This window comes from Camelus ferus, chromosome 12 (genome assembly GCF_009834535.1).
Source record: "Camelus ferus isolate YT-003-E chromosome 12, BCGSAC_Cfer_1.0, whole genome shotgun sequence".
NCBI classification, from domain to species: domain Eukaryota; kingdom Metazoa; phylum Chordata; class Mammalia; order Artiodactyla; family Camelidae; genus Camelus; species Camelus ferus.
This window is the reverse complement of record NC_045707.1, coordinates 14110445-14122899: the sequence shown is the minus strand read 5'-3', so window position 1 is coordinate 14122899 and position 12455 is coordinate 14110445. Positions and strand designations below refer to the sequence as shown.

Genomic DNA, 12455 nt, shown 5'->3' with positions numbered 1-12455 from the left:
GTCAAGGGCAGATACACAAATACACTCACAGGCATTCATATTAGGGGAAACTAACATTTGCTAAGTGCTCTCGTTTTATTAACATCAGTAGGTACAGTCTCACCAAGAGATAGCATATTAACTAAATTCAAGTAGAATGTAGTATTTACAACTCATCTAGAAAAGGGAGTGATGTGACACACTATTAGGCTGCAGTCCTCGAGCCTTTAGCTCCTGGGCACTTTGCCTGCAATTGCCACCCTCTGCCACCAGGTGGATGCTCTGTCTTGTCTGTGGGCAGTAACCTGACATAAGATTTCTATTTGAATACATTGTCCCTGACAAACTGGAACCGTTTATTAATCGAGTTAATTATAAAGATCACAGAGGATCAGTAATTTATAAGTGAAGTTACATGATTCCAAGCCAGATTTAAAGAGACAGAAATGCCTATATACAATCAGGTATCTTTTCCACTCATGAACTATTTCCTGACTGGGAAATACAGTTAAACCTTGAACAATGGTGAGTTTGAACTGTGCGGGTCCACTTATGCATGGATTTTTTTTCAGTAGAAAACATTACATACTACACAATCCACAGTTATTGAATTCGTGGATGCAGAACCAACCGGGTATGTGGAGGAACTGCAGATACCCAGGGCCAACAGTAAATTATACACAGATTTGGATTTTCGACTGCAGGAGGGTCGGCGCCCCTAAAACCCCTTCCCTTCAGGGAAAGGTCAACCGCATAGCGTTGGTGCTGTTGTGACCTGAGCAGAATCAGCTTCTCTCATGTCCTAGAGTTAGATCCTCTGGAGCCTCTCATGCAACTGGATCAAAAAGCCTTGTAGACTACTGTTTAGCACAGGGCTGTATTCAATTTCTTGGAGCTGTAGTGGAAAAGAATCTGGAAAAAAAAAAGATATGTGTATGTATAACCAAATTGCTTTACTTTACACATGAAACTAACATTGTAAATTGACTACACATGAATATAAAAAAGAATTTTTTAAAAAAGCCTTGTAGATAATTTCCCCCCAAATATCACTCTTCCCACAGTTATATCAAAAGTCTTTTTGTGTAAACTGAGGTTAACCACTATCTTAATCTTCCTAGCTTTCATGATAAACTTAGAAGTTCCTGTTCTCCATCCTAGGGAGAAGTTGTGCCCAAGTTTTGTGTCCACTTATCCCCAGTACCAAGGTTCCTTTTCAGGTCATATTGAAGTTTGTGAATCCTGAGTTTGTGTTGCTGATTTCAAAACAATTCAGACACCTTCAATTCTACACTTCAAATCCCAGGATATACATCAATCAACCTAGATCTGTCAGCTGTGATCCAAACTCACGGAAACATAACTAGCAAGGCAACAATGTTAATGGGCCTCACCTACATTAAACACAGAGAAATGAGATTGTTTCTTTGTGGTGTGGTATGGTAGGTCGGTGGGGCAAGGTAAATGAACACGTTGGAGACCACGGAAAGCATACCGAAGATAGTAAGTGACTTTCAGCCTCCCCTGGAAAGCGCGGTGCTGAGGCTCCACAGCTGAAGCTCATTAATCCTCACAGCCTGTGAGTAAATCGCTGTTATCCCTGTTTTATGGATGAAGTTCAGAGAAGCTGAGTAACTCGCCCGAGGGGACAGAGCTGGGAAGTGCAGTTGCCAGATCTCACCTGGGCAACTTCAAGGGCAACAGTAAGGATTTGTGCATTTCTGGGAACTTTTAGGATGAAACCGTACAGGCATCTTGATGGGCTGGCATAGGAGGATATTGTGGGGACCTCGCTGGTACCTGAGTTAATCCACCAGAGGGAAAAACTTACAATCAGGGATGGAGGTGGTGGAGAGAGGGGGATAATGGCAGATCTCTGGGAAGTCTAATGATTAGTAAGTAACACCATGGCACAGATGGGACCAAGCTGCTTTCACTGCCCAAGCTGCGTGTAAAGGGCTGTTCTCAGTGAAACGCTGGAGCGGCGCACTCAGGCGGATGGCCTTTGCACTGTGCTGCATCATACACACCACGTCCCGATACGTCATACTGCAACTGGTTTCCCTTGTATTTTGGCTTTTTATGTGGCTGTCTTCCTTGAGGCGGTGGTGATCTCCTTAAAGACACGATCTATGTCAAATAGACCTTTATTTGTGTCCCCGACACCTACCAAATGCCTGATGCAGAGCTGATGCTCAACCCAGCGCAGTGGATGGAATGCCAGCCGAGGGGTGGGAGGGGGAGAGAACAAGAAGGGAGACAGTCAAAGAGGACACCCTGGCTCTGAGCCCAGGAGTCTGGGGTGGGGTGGTTTCAAGGGCAGTGGCTGGGTGTCAGCGGAGGAGCTGGCCTGCGGGCCAGAGCAGGGTGCGGGCGTGCGGAGTCGGGGTGGTGCCCTGTCTGGCCCTGGACAGGTGCCTTGCTCCACAGGGCAGATGAGGTACCTTCACTGGATTTGCGGATGGGGAAGGGCGCACACACGTCTTTCTGCTCCTTCCCGAGGTTGTTTTTGGCAGAGGAGCCCACTAGAAGTTTACCACAGGTTCCCTTGAGCTTTTCAAGGACTTCCTGGAGGGCAGGTCCACCCCACCCACTGGGGTAGAATAAACTTGGTTTCCAGGCGCCTGGCTTTATAGGGGACGAGTGTGTGTGGCGGGGAGGTTGTACCCTGCTAGGCCCAGAGGCTCCCAGTCTAGCTCCTTGCTTTCCATTAATACATCCCACCCAGGAAGAATTCATGGGTCACGAGTCCCCAAGAGGCAGAGCTGGTGGAAAAAGGTAAGACGTCATTCCCATCCGTGGAGTTCCAGACTCAAGCTCAGAATGGGTCAGTTTCTTCCTAGCACCAATCCCACTTCCTGTCAGAGAAATGGAACGTAAGAAAAGTGACCTCCCACCTATTGCAGAAGGAGGTGGCCTTTGAGAGTTAACACACTCCCACCCCTGGCAGCAGGCTTTCCGAAGTCATGCGTCTGTCCCCTCCTCTGCAACCCTCAGTCCATCCTTCTCCCTCTGCTCACTTTTCCTTTCTGCCCCCGCCCCTTACCTTGGGCCCCTCCTTGCCATGCCTGCCCATGCAGGGCATGTATCATCCCACCGCCTGGAACTGCAGAGGACACCTGCTCTATCAGCTGGGGCCACAAATAACTATCCCCAATCCAATCTTCAGACCAGCACTTCTCCACCCTTAATGGGCACATGAGTTATCTGGAGATCCGGTAAAATGCCAACTCTGATTGAATGGATTCCAGGGACCACTTTTCCAGTAGCAAGAATTTAGAACACTTCCTCTGTAACAGCACTGTGCTAGGTAGATTTTGTGGGGAAAACTGGAAACGTAAAAACTATGGCCCCTGCTCTCAAGGAGGTATGGAAATAGACACGTGGATTTTTCTGCATGGTTGAGGGACAGGTGAATGAATGGATGAATGAATGGGGGCACAACTCCATGATACGGGCTACATATGCGTGCAAAGAGTTCAAGGGAGGGAGAGAGATGAGAGGTACAAGCCAGCCACTTTCACACATCTGGCGGGTTGGCGGCCCCTTGAAGGGTGGCCCCTGGAGCCACCGTCGTGCTGTGTCATTGCCTGGCGAGTGCCCAGAGCACATGCTCCCTGGCTCTTGGAGACAGCTGTGGCTGGACAACCACAGCTGCTTCACGTGTAACCTCTGCTGGGAGGGCTCCAACATCTCTGCCTCGAGGCGCTGGTGTTTTTCCCTTCACCCCAAGAACTGATGAGAGAGACATATGTTCCTTAAAGCCAGAAAACCATGCCCTTCAAGAAAATGCAAGATTTTGCATGAAAGGGTTTTGTTTGGGAAAAAAAAAAAAAAAAAGAGTGAAATGGGAAGGTCATTTCTTTATAAAAATACAGCTATGTCTTCAGAAAGTAAGCCTTTAGAAAACCCAGACATCATTCTCTTTTGCCCCAAAGGCCTATCTAGTAGGAGATAGGGAGAAGAGAGAAAAACGAGAGGTAAGAAAGGCAGGTCTGAGCCAGACCCAGTGACAACCAGTGGCATTCATGGGGTCCTGTCCCTAGTGCTACATCTTATTCCCACTGGCCCCCATGGCTGACTCCACACTGTGCTGGGACCCCTGCCATGTCTTCTGGTTCATCTGCTCTTCTTACTTTCTTATAGATGCCATCCTGTCCTCTCACTATACCTCCACATTTCAAAACCCCACCCATCCTGGGAGACTCACTTCTCCTAGGAAACCTCTCCCAGCTTGCTCTATGCCTTCCAGAATGCTGATCTTTCTGTTTTCATTTGCTCTGATTTTTAGGAGGGAAGATGGTACCTTGCTTGCAGCATTTGTAACAGTCTTTTTTTCTTATTCCCCTGCAGACTAATAGATAGTCTCTTAATCCTCTCTGTATCCCCAATTTATACAGAAACGAGTGTTCAGGATGAGCGCTAAACTGGATTTGTATGGCCCTGGGACAGGACAGAAGAGACGGGGTGGGATTCTTAATGCCGTTTGGGTTGAGAATACATAGTAACACATTTATGCTCCTATGAACCAGAAAGTACACCATAAATCTGGAAACCCTATCCTGGACAGTCCTGATCCTGTTACTCTGCCCCAAAAATGCCAAAGGAAAACATAAACACATCTTGAAAGGATGTCTGAACTGAGCCCAACAGAAACTGAGTGTCACTGAGCGAGCTGGCCCTGCTGTGCCTCCACCGTGGCCATCTGTGTGAAGTGTATGCATTCACCACCTGCCATATTTGGAGAGGGCTCACCTCTGTGGAATGTGACTCCTTCCTCACTTTATCACTATTTTTAAATGCGATTTGTGTAGAGGGAGAGAAAGAGATCTTTTCTTTACAGTCTGCCTACAAATATCTTTCCCAATAAGGCTATGTTTACATTGAGTCTAAATTTAATAACCCCGTAAAAGAGAGAAAAATAGGGAAAGTTATTTTGTCTACACAATGCAAAATGACTGGTTTAATCCACCTGTCTCACTGAGTTGGTCTGGTTTGGGGTAGATGCACTGATTGTGTCTGTTTAATTTCTCCCTGTTCTACCCCCTTTTAGGTCTGCTGTGAACGATGGGACCTTCACCCTCAGCCATCAATGCTCTTCTTCCACTAAGCGGAGGAAACAGCAGTTCTTTAACTCCATTTCTACAGTTCTAGACACCGCAGTGCTTCTTTACCGAGCTAGCACCACTAGGATATAAGATTTTTCACATTAAGGAATGAACATTTATTTTCATCATGTTTAATGGAGACCTTTCTAAAATGGAACACAGATTTCTTTGTTTCCCCCAAGAGATCATCTTAAACTTGAGTTAACACTTTACTGGACACTTAAGTTCATCACTGTGAACCACAGAGACAGCAGCAGATGCCAAAAACCAGAATGGATACTCCCTGGAGCCATCGAAGACTGTAGGGCTACTGACCCCTACCCTATTGGCCCCAGGCTACCGTGTTTTTATTGATTGTTCTTCTGTCTCCTCTCTTATGGTTCCCTCTTGCTGTTCTTACTGTGTTTCATCAACTGCTTTCCTGTCTCACCTCATTTTTCTCCATCTAATTGATGAGGTCAGATGACTGTCAGTTAATATAATATCTAAACTGTGAATTAATAGACACAGAATAAGAGGGACTCGCATATGCATAAAATGCATATGCTTTACTCCATAACACAAATTCTTGCTGTTCAGAATTCTGAATGGTGCTTCTTCCCCAGCTCACCGGTTTATTTTCCCTTCTTTTCAGTTTCTTGGCTATGTTCTGGATAGTGAGATTCCTGGGTAAGTCATCTCCAAATCAGTGATTTTTTTTTCCTCCCACATATGGGTTCAATTCCACTCAGAGTCAAAAATTAGAGGTTTTTAAGCTGTAGTTGTTTGGATTCATGAGTGGGTTGAATATTAATATTGGTATTTAGTTGACTTTAGAATTTAAATAATTTCCATAGTTTATTTTGGCTTTGTTAATTTAAATTTTAAATTTTATTTGGCTTTTGTCAATTCTTATCTCTGATGAAAAAACCTTTTCCCCCATGTGGAGTAAAGAACTAAATTTTGTATTCACAAATGAACCATGATTACTGGAAAGAATCCAGAGTTCTTATATGGCAATATAGTTCACTGGCAAAGATGACTCCTAGCTGCGGGGAAGGTACAGCTCAAGTGGTAGAATGTGGGCTTAGCATGCATGAGGTCCTGGGTTCAATCCCCAGTACCTCCTCTAAAAATCAATAAACCTAGTTACCTCCCCTCCAAAATAAAAAATAAGTAATACAATAATAAATAAGTAAAACATTTTTTAAAAAAAGATGAATCTCAGAATTAGAGGATGAAATCAAGAGCGACTTAGCAACAGAAGTATGTATCATTTTGTTGCCCGTTGATCTAGAGCACTTTGAAATTGGCTTCCATTTTTTCACATATTTTAATGTTTTCACCCCAAATTTTTTTTGGTTGACTTTTTATAGCCACTCGTATTTGAGGTCAATTGTGTGAATGCCTAGCTTTATAGCTGCCTATGTATTGTTTGTATCATAAAATAAATTATATTTTGCATCTAAATGCAATAGTCCACAGGGGTCTACCTACATCCTTCTATGTGCCAAAATTGTGCTAGGCACTGATCTTGTACCCCAGGGAGCTTCTAGGCTCATTGGTAAGATATGACAAATGACTACGGGGGTCGAGGGGGATGAAAATTACACAAGAAAGTATGTAGTTTTCAGTATAGTTGTGGATACAGGCTTCAAATACCAGAGGGATTCAGAAAGGCAGAGAGACATTGCGTTCTAGAGAAATCAGAGAAGGCTTCTCAGAGGGGCTTTAACGTAGACGGTCTTGAGAAATGTGTGTAATTTGACCATTCTACCCTCGGGGTGGAGAAGGAAGGACCCATGGCTCTAAGGAGGATGTGGGACACTGTGGGAGTCAGACCAGTTTTCTCCTCACAGGCTGGGGCTGGGGAAAGGCTCAGAACTTAATGCAAGGCCTTGAACAGAAAGAAGGTTGGGAAAAGAGCCAAAGAAGGCCCACGGCAGGTAGAGGAAAAGTTGGAACTCGTGCTTTAATCCTTCACCCGCCTCCCTCCAGACTGGACACAGCATGGAGGTATTTTTTAAACAATGAAAGTTCCTCGGCTTCCTGACCAGCATGCTTGTACTGAAGTTAAATTCTGCACACTTGGAATTCAGGGGTCTACTCTGAGAAACTTCAAAGCCCGCGGGGATGGAGAGAGGGAGGAGAAGCCCAGAGTCCCCTGTGAAGGCCGAGGCCTGAGCAGCTTCTCCCAAGTGCCTTCTGCTTCAAGGAGGCAAGTGCTGCAGAAACCCCAATGCTGGGAGTTCCAGTTAATCAAATTCCAAAGTCTAAGCTTCATGGAAATTTGCATTTTGCCTAAAGTTCTTTGGGGGACCTGACAATCCTCAGGGACAGAAACCATTTACTCAAGAGGAAGAAGGCCTGTTTGGGGGCTTTTCCTCCCTGATGTAAATGGAGACACTGGGAGCCAAGAGACAGCACAGCTGAGCCCACAGGAGAGAAGGCAGCGTTAGGCCAAGATGCCAGAGAGTGCTTACTGGGGAAGGTGAGGTGAGGTGGGAAGTGAGGGCCAGGGGGCCAACTAGGAAGTTCTGGCTTCTCCCCTGGCTCACAGAACTCCGTCCAGCTGGAGCGGCCTCCTCCCTCCTTGGCCAGGGCTGCAGCAGTGGCCGACCGTCCCTGGCCAGAACGGCTCAACCCGGCCGACAGCGCCCACTCCCCCCGGCGGCTCCCGGACCCCGGCCAGGAAGAGCAGACACCAGGTCTGAGCCTGGACCTAGACATTCCCCCACCTGGGCAGTGTGCACGGTTCAGTCTCCCCTCCTTCCGTCGTCCTCTGTGTCTCCTCGAACCCCCTCCCCAGGGCCTGCCCCGCCCCCCGCACCTTCACACAGGTCTCTCTCTGTGCTCTAACACACCGGCCCCTTTCCTGGCGCTTGGCTCCGGTCAACGTCTGCTGAGGTTCCAGAGGAGGCTCATTCATCGCATAGCTGAATGGGGGAAGGGCTGGGGGGCTGTCGTTCTGAACCTCCAGGTAGGAGCCCAGGGGCCAGGTGCTCCACAAAGGGGCTAGAAGATAGGTCGGGACGACCCACCAAATTTGGCTCTGCCGGCCATTCTCCAGGACTTAGGACTCCAGATACTTCGTGGGCTCTCCCTGCGCCCTTCCCCTCGCCCCCGGCCCATGGTCCCAACGCAGTGCCCCTCTCTCCCTCCCTCGCCGCTCCTTTCTACCGCTTCCCTTCCTCCCTCCCGAGTCTTTTCCGTCCACGGTCTAGGGCTCGCGGCCTGAGCCTCTGCAAACACCCCCCGCCCCTCCAATCCGGGCAGAACTCCGAGGGGAGGGGCCGGAGGCCCCCCTTCCCGCCTGTGGTCGGAGAGGGCAACGCCGCAGCCCCGGGTGGGGGGAGAACAGGGGCCGTCTCTGCGCCCCGCCTGATCAGGCCACTCGGCACACTAGGGGTGGGGGGCGGGAAGCAGGGCTAGCGGAGAGGGGGGGGGGTCTCGCCTGGGCAGGTGCGGGCTCTGGCTGGGCCCAGGCGGGCTCCGGGGGCGGGGTCTCAGGTTACAACCCCGCGGGGGGCCAGGGGCGGCCCGCGGTTTGGGCGAGTTCGCCAGCCTCGAGAGGGGCCGGGCGCATATAACGGACTCCTCCGCGGCGAGAAGACGCAGAGCGCTGCTGGGCTGCCGGGTCTCCTGCCTCCTCCTCCTGCTCCAAGGGCCTCCTGCATGAGGGCGCGGTAGAGACCCGGACCCACGCCGTGCTCCTGCCGCCTCGCTGCGCTCCGCCCGGGCCCGGCTCCGCCAGGCCCCGCGGTGAGCCATGATCCGCCTCGGGGCTCCCCAGACGCTGGTGCTGCTGACGCTGCTGGTCGCCGCTGTCCTTCGGTGTCATGGCCAGGATGTCCGTAAGTCGCCCACCCGCTCCCGCCTGCCACCCTTCTGTGCAGTCCCTCCGCATCCTCTTCCCTGGCCCCCTCCCGCCTGGAATCTGCGGGTCCAGGTTAGAACAGCTCCCGGGGTCAAGGCGCGCCGAGAGGTGGGCGCAGGATGCGCAGAAGCTCACCGAGCGGAGTTCTGAAAGTCAGGGGCTCTGTCCCAGGGTCCTCCGTGCGGGTGGCGGTTGGAGGCATTTGCAGGTCCCTACGTTGCTCAGGAATATTAAACAAGCAAAGTGTTGGGTCGGAGATTTGCGCACGGATTTAAGCGCGCTCTTTTCCACCAGCTTTGATAATTAGGCGTACACGCCACAACTCTTCTCTCCAAAGTACTCAGAATTCCACACAACAGGTTGTGGCCCATCAGTCTTACGAGAAGTAGGAGAGAAAGTGGACGAGCGAAGGAGAGAGCAAACGCCAAGGGACTGACTTCGCAGTCATGTCCAGGAGTTGGTGTCTGGGGGTTCAATGGGGAGTTAGACAAAGGAGATGCTCTGAAACTGGTAAGCTGAAATCCAAGGCCACAAAGAAAGGCTTTGGAGAGACGCTCTGAGACATCAGCGCCTCTAGAAGGAAGATTCCCTCTCCTAACGGCTGGCAAGGTGCAGCCCTCTTCGAATCTCGGCTTTCCCTTTGCCTCTAAGGGGTACATAAACTTCCCGTAGGAGAGGCCATCTGAAAGGCGATAACATTCCAATTAGACCCTGCTTTTCAAACGCCTTGGAAAACAGCTCCCCCTCCACGCCAAATAGCGCCCCCTCCCTGCCGTCTTCCCCTCTAACCACCCCCCTCAAGGTACTACAATGAGTTACTTTTCTAAAAGTTTCTGGAACTAACCCAGCCAGGCTCTGCAAGGGGTGTGTGTGTATGTGTGTGTGTAGCAGAGGAGGCGGACACAGTTGGTCGATTGTTATAACAAATTTCAACAGAATATAGTTAGAGATGGCAGTTTTACAGTCTGGTGCAAAGGCGATTCGAACTGTACCTTTCCATCGCCTCCTTTGGTAGTCCTACTGTCTGGGATTATATTTAGGACAAATGAAGCCTGGAAAGTGTATTAGGTAGAAAAGTTTTTCTTTTTTTCTTCTCTTTTTTCCACGTGTTTGGGCACGTTTCCGACTGCTGGGATTCCAGCCCTGTCTTTGTATGTTACAGATTGTAAATCAATCGCAGGGGAACTTTTTTTTTTTTTTTTTTTTTTTTTGAGGTGGGATATGGGAATCAAAGTTCCTCTGCCGACGAGGTTCTATGCCGTCTAGCCTGCCACCAGGCTATCTCCAGAGACAGTTTGGAAGCCTGCGGGCCCAGAAGGACTTTCCGTTCATTAGAGTGGCTGACCTGGGCAAGACTGGAGCCGGAGGCACAGCCGCAAGGAGCCCCGGGCTTGTGATTTTGGCAGGGGAGGGGGTGGACAGGGGCGGGGTCGAGTCGGATGATGAATTAAATTAGAGGCGCGTTCGCCGGCACTTGTTGGAATACAGTGTGTCTATTAAGTGGTCCTGGCTAGGGCTGGCTATGTATTTGTCCTAAATTTGCATGTACAACTCACAAAGCTGTTTTCTTGGCTGATGTCTGCCTTAGTGTACAGTGGAATTAGCTAGGTGACTCTAAAATAATTCCCAAATTCTCCATCTGGTAATAGAGGAGCTCACTGAAGTGACAAAGCACTCTCAGCGCCTCAACTTTCCTGGGAGGGAGTGAATTCCACAGTTTCTTGGGCCCAGTTCTTCCAGTCGCTCCTCCTCCTCCCCAGGGGGAGTGCACTGGAGCGGCTGATTTTGCGCTCTGGCGCATCCCAGCTCCGTAACCCCCTCCTCTGGGTCAGCGGACCCAAAGACGTGACGTGGAGAAAGACGTAGTCGTCTGCGTGGACGTCAGGAATGTCAGAAACCTAGAGCCCGGGCACGCCCCTCCTCCCCATCTTTCCACGAGTTTGAGAAACTTATTGGCGGTGGCGGCGGCTTTGACCCACATCTGCATTTCACAGCCCTCTCCTCCGAAAGTGCCTCTCGGCTCAGGGGAGAGACCTCAATCCTCCTTTGTGAGGCTTGTTTGCGTTGGGAGATTGGCAGCGATGGCTTCCAGATGGGGCTGAAACGCTGCCCGTATTTATTTAAACTGGTTCCTTGCGGAGACCTGTGAATCGGGCTCTGTGTGCGCTCGAGAAAAGCCCCATTCATGAGAGGAGAGGTCCGGTGGGTTCCCCCGGACTCCCCGACCCCCTCTCCCACAATGCCCCCCTGTGCCCGCCCGCAGCCACCTCCCGGGCTCCAGCCCTGCGCAAAGCCGGGGAAGCAAAACAGTTCTCCGAAAGAGGTGACTTTTTAATTGGTCTGCTACAAAGAATCAGTTATACCGCGCTGCGGTAATGAGGGGAACCCGATCAGGCGCGCCGGGATGCTATCGGCCACCGTTTCGAACAGCAATTATGGTGGTGCTGGGCTCCTCTGTCCACACCTAGAGGATCCGGTTACGGTGCTGGCTCCCTTCTGGGGCAGTCATTTAATCCCACTTTTCACCCTCCCAGTGTCTGTGGGCGAGCTGTATCCAGAGCCGCAGGCACAAAGAGTCACCCAAACGGCTCTCACACCCAGCTCAGCCGGCCCCGCCCCTGCTCCCGCGCATCCCAGGGCCTCCCTTCCGAGGGAAATTCGATCCGCATTCGGGGTGCACCCCCCTCTCTTGGCACTTTCTTCTCTTCCCCCCGGCCCCTTTTGGGTGAGGGTGGGTTCTTCCTTAGTCCGGACGGGAGACCAATAACCTCTCCTCCTTCCCCACCTCTGGCTTTCTACAGCTCCACCTTTTTTGGCGGTGGGTGTGTCCGAGCAGCTTCTGTGTGTACCCTCCGACCCCCCCCCCCACCCCTTGATTATCTTTCCTAAAGGCTGAGTGGATTTTTTCTAGTGGAAAAGAAAAAAGAAAGATTTATCTTTCAGAGTCACCTTAAAGAGCAGGGGGCAGGCCCATTCCTTTCTCCGCCCACCTGGTTTGTGGCCCTTTCCTATTATTCATCCCCTGCATCCTCCAATGCTTTGGGGATTTTGATGAGAAAAACAGCACCGGGCGCTCCCTAGCACGTGGTGCGGGCTCTGCGGCGCTTGGCGCTCTCTGGAGCGCTCTTGTCAGCACAGGTTTCGTCTGCAGGGAGAATTCCAGACGGCAGGGCGCTTGTGGAGAGGGACCAGTCCCTGCCCTTCTTGGGCTGCATTCTTGGAGGAGGCCAGGCCTGGGCTGGCTAATCTTAGCCCAGACCAGGCATTCAAAGCCCCGGTCCCCGCAGTGCCCCCTCCTCAAATTGGGCTGTTGTCTTCAGACAGAAGCAGGGTCTCTCCAGAGAGGGCTACACCCGGAGGTCAGCACCCGCAGCCAGGAGGGGTTCTTTGGCCCTGCTTGTCTCCCAGGGCCTTTTATTAGCACTGCTGATAAGGCGTGTAATGTTTGACTGGGCCTGCCCCCCTCCCCAAATTGGTCCTAATCCTAATATGCTTTAAAGAATGGGGCAAGA

The 12455-nt window shown here is 50.6% G+C and overlaps 1 protein-coding gene across 3 annotated transcripts in view; it reads left to right on the top strand.

Moving 5' to 3' along the window:
• Window positions 1–8574: 8574 nt before the first annotated feature.
• Window positions 8575–12455, top strand: part of COL2A1 (collagen type II alpha 1 chain) — a 31124-nt gene continuing 27243 nt past the window's right edge. For 2 of the 3 annotated variants that reach the window (XM_032492702.1, XM_006177653.3), the window contains exon 1: window positions 8810–8920. In XM_032492702.1, the coding sequence (XP_032348593.1) occupies window positions 8836–8920 (85 nt within the window). In that variant the 5' untranslated portion in view covers window positions 8810–8835. Of the gene's footprint in view, window positions 8921–12455 lie in introns of all 3 variants that reach the window. The other variant, XM_032492701.1, reaches the window with a different exon arrangement.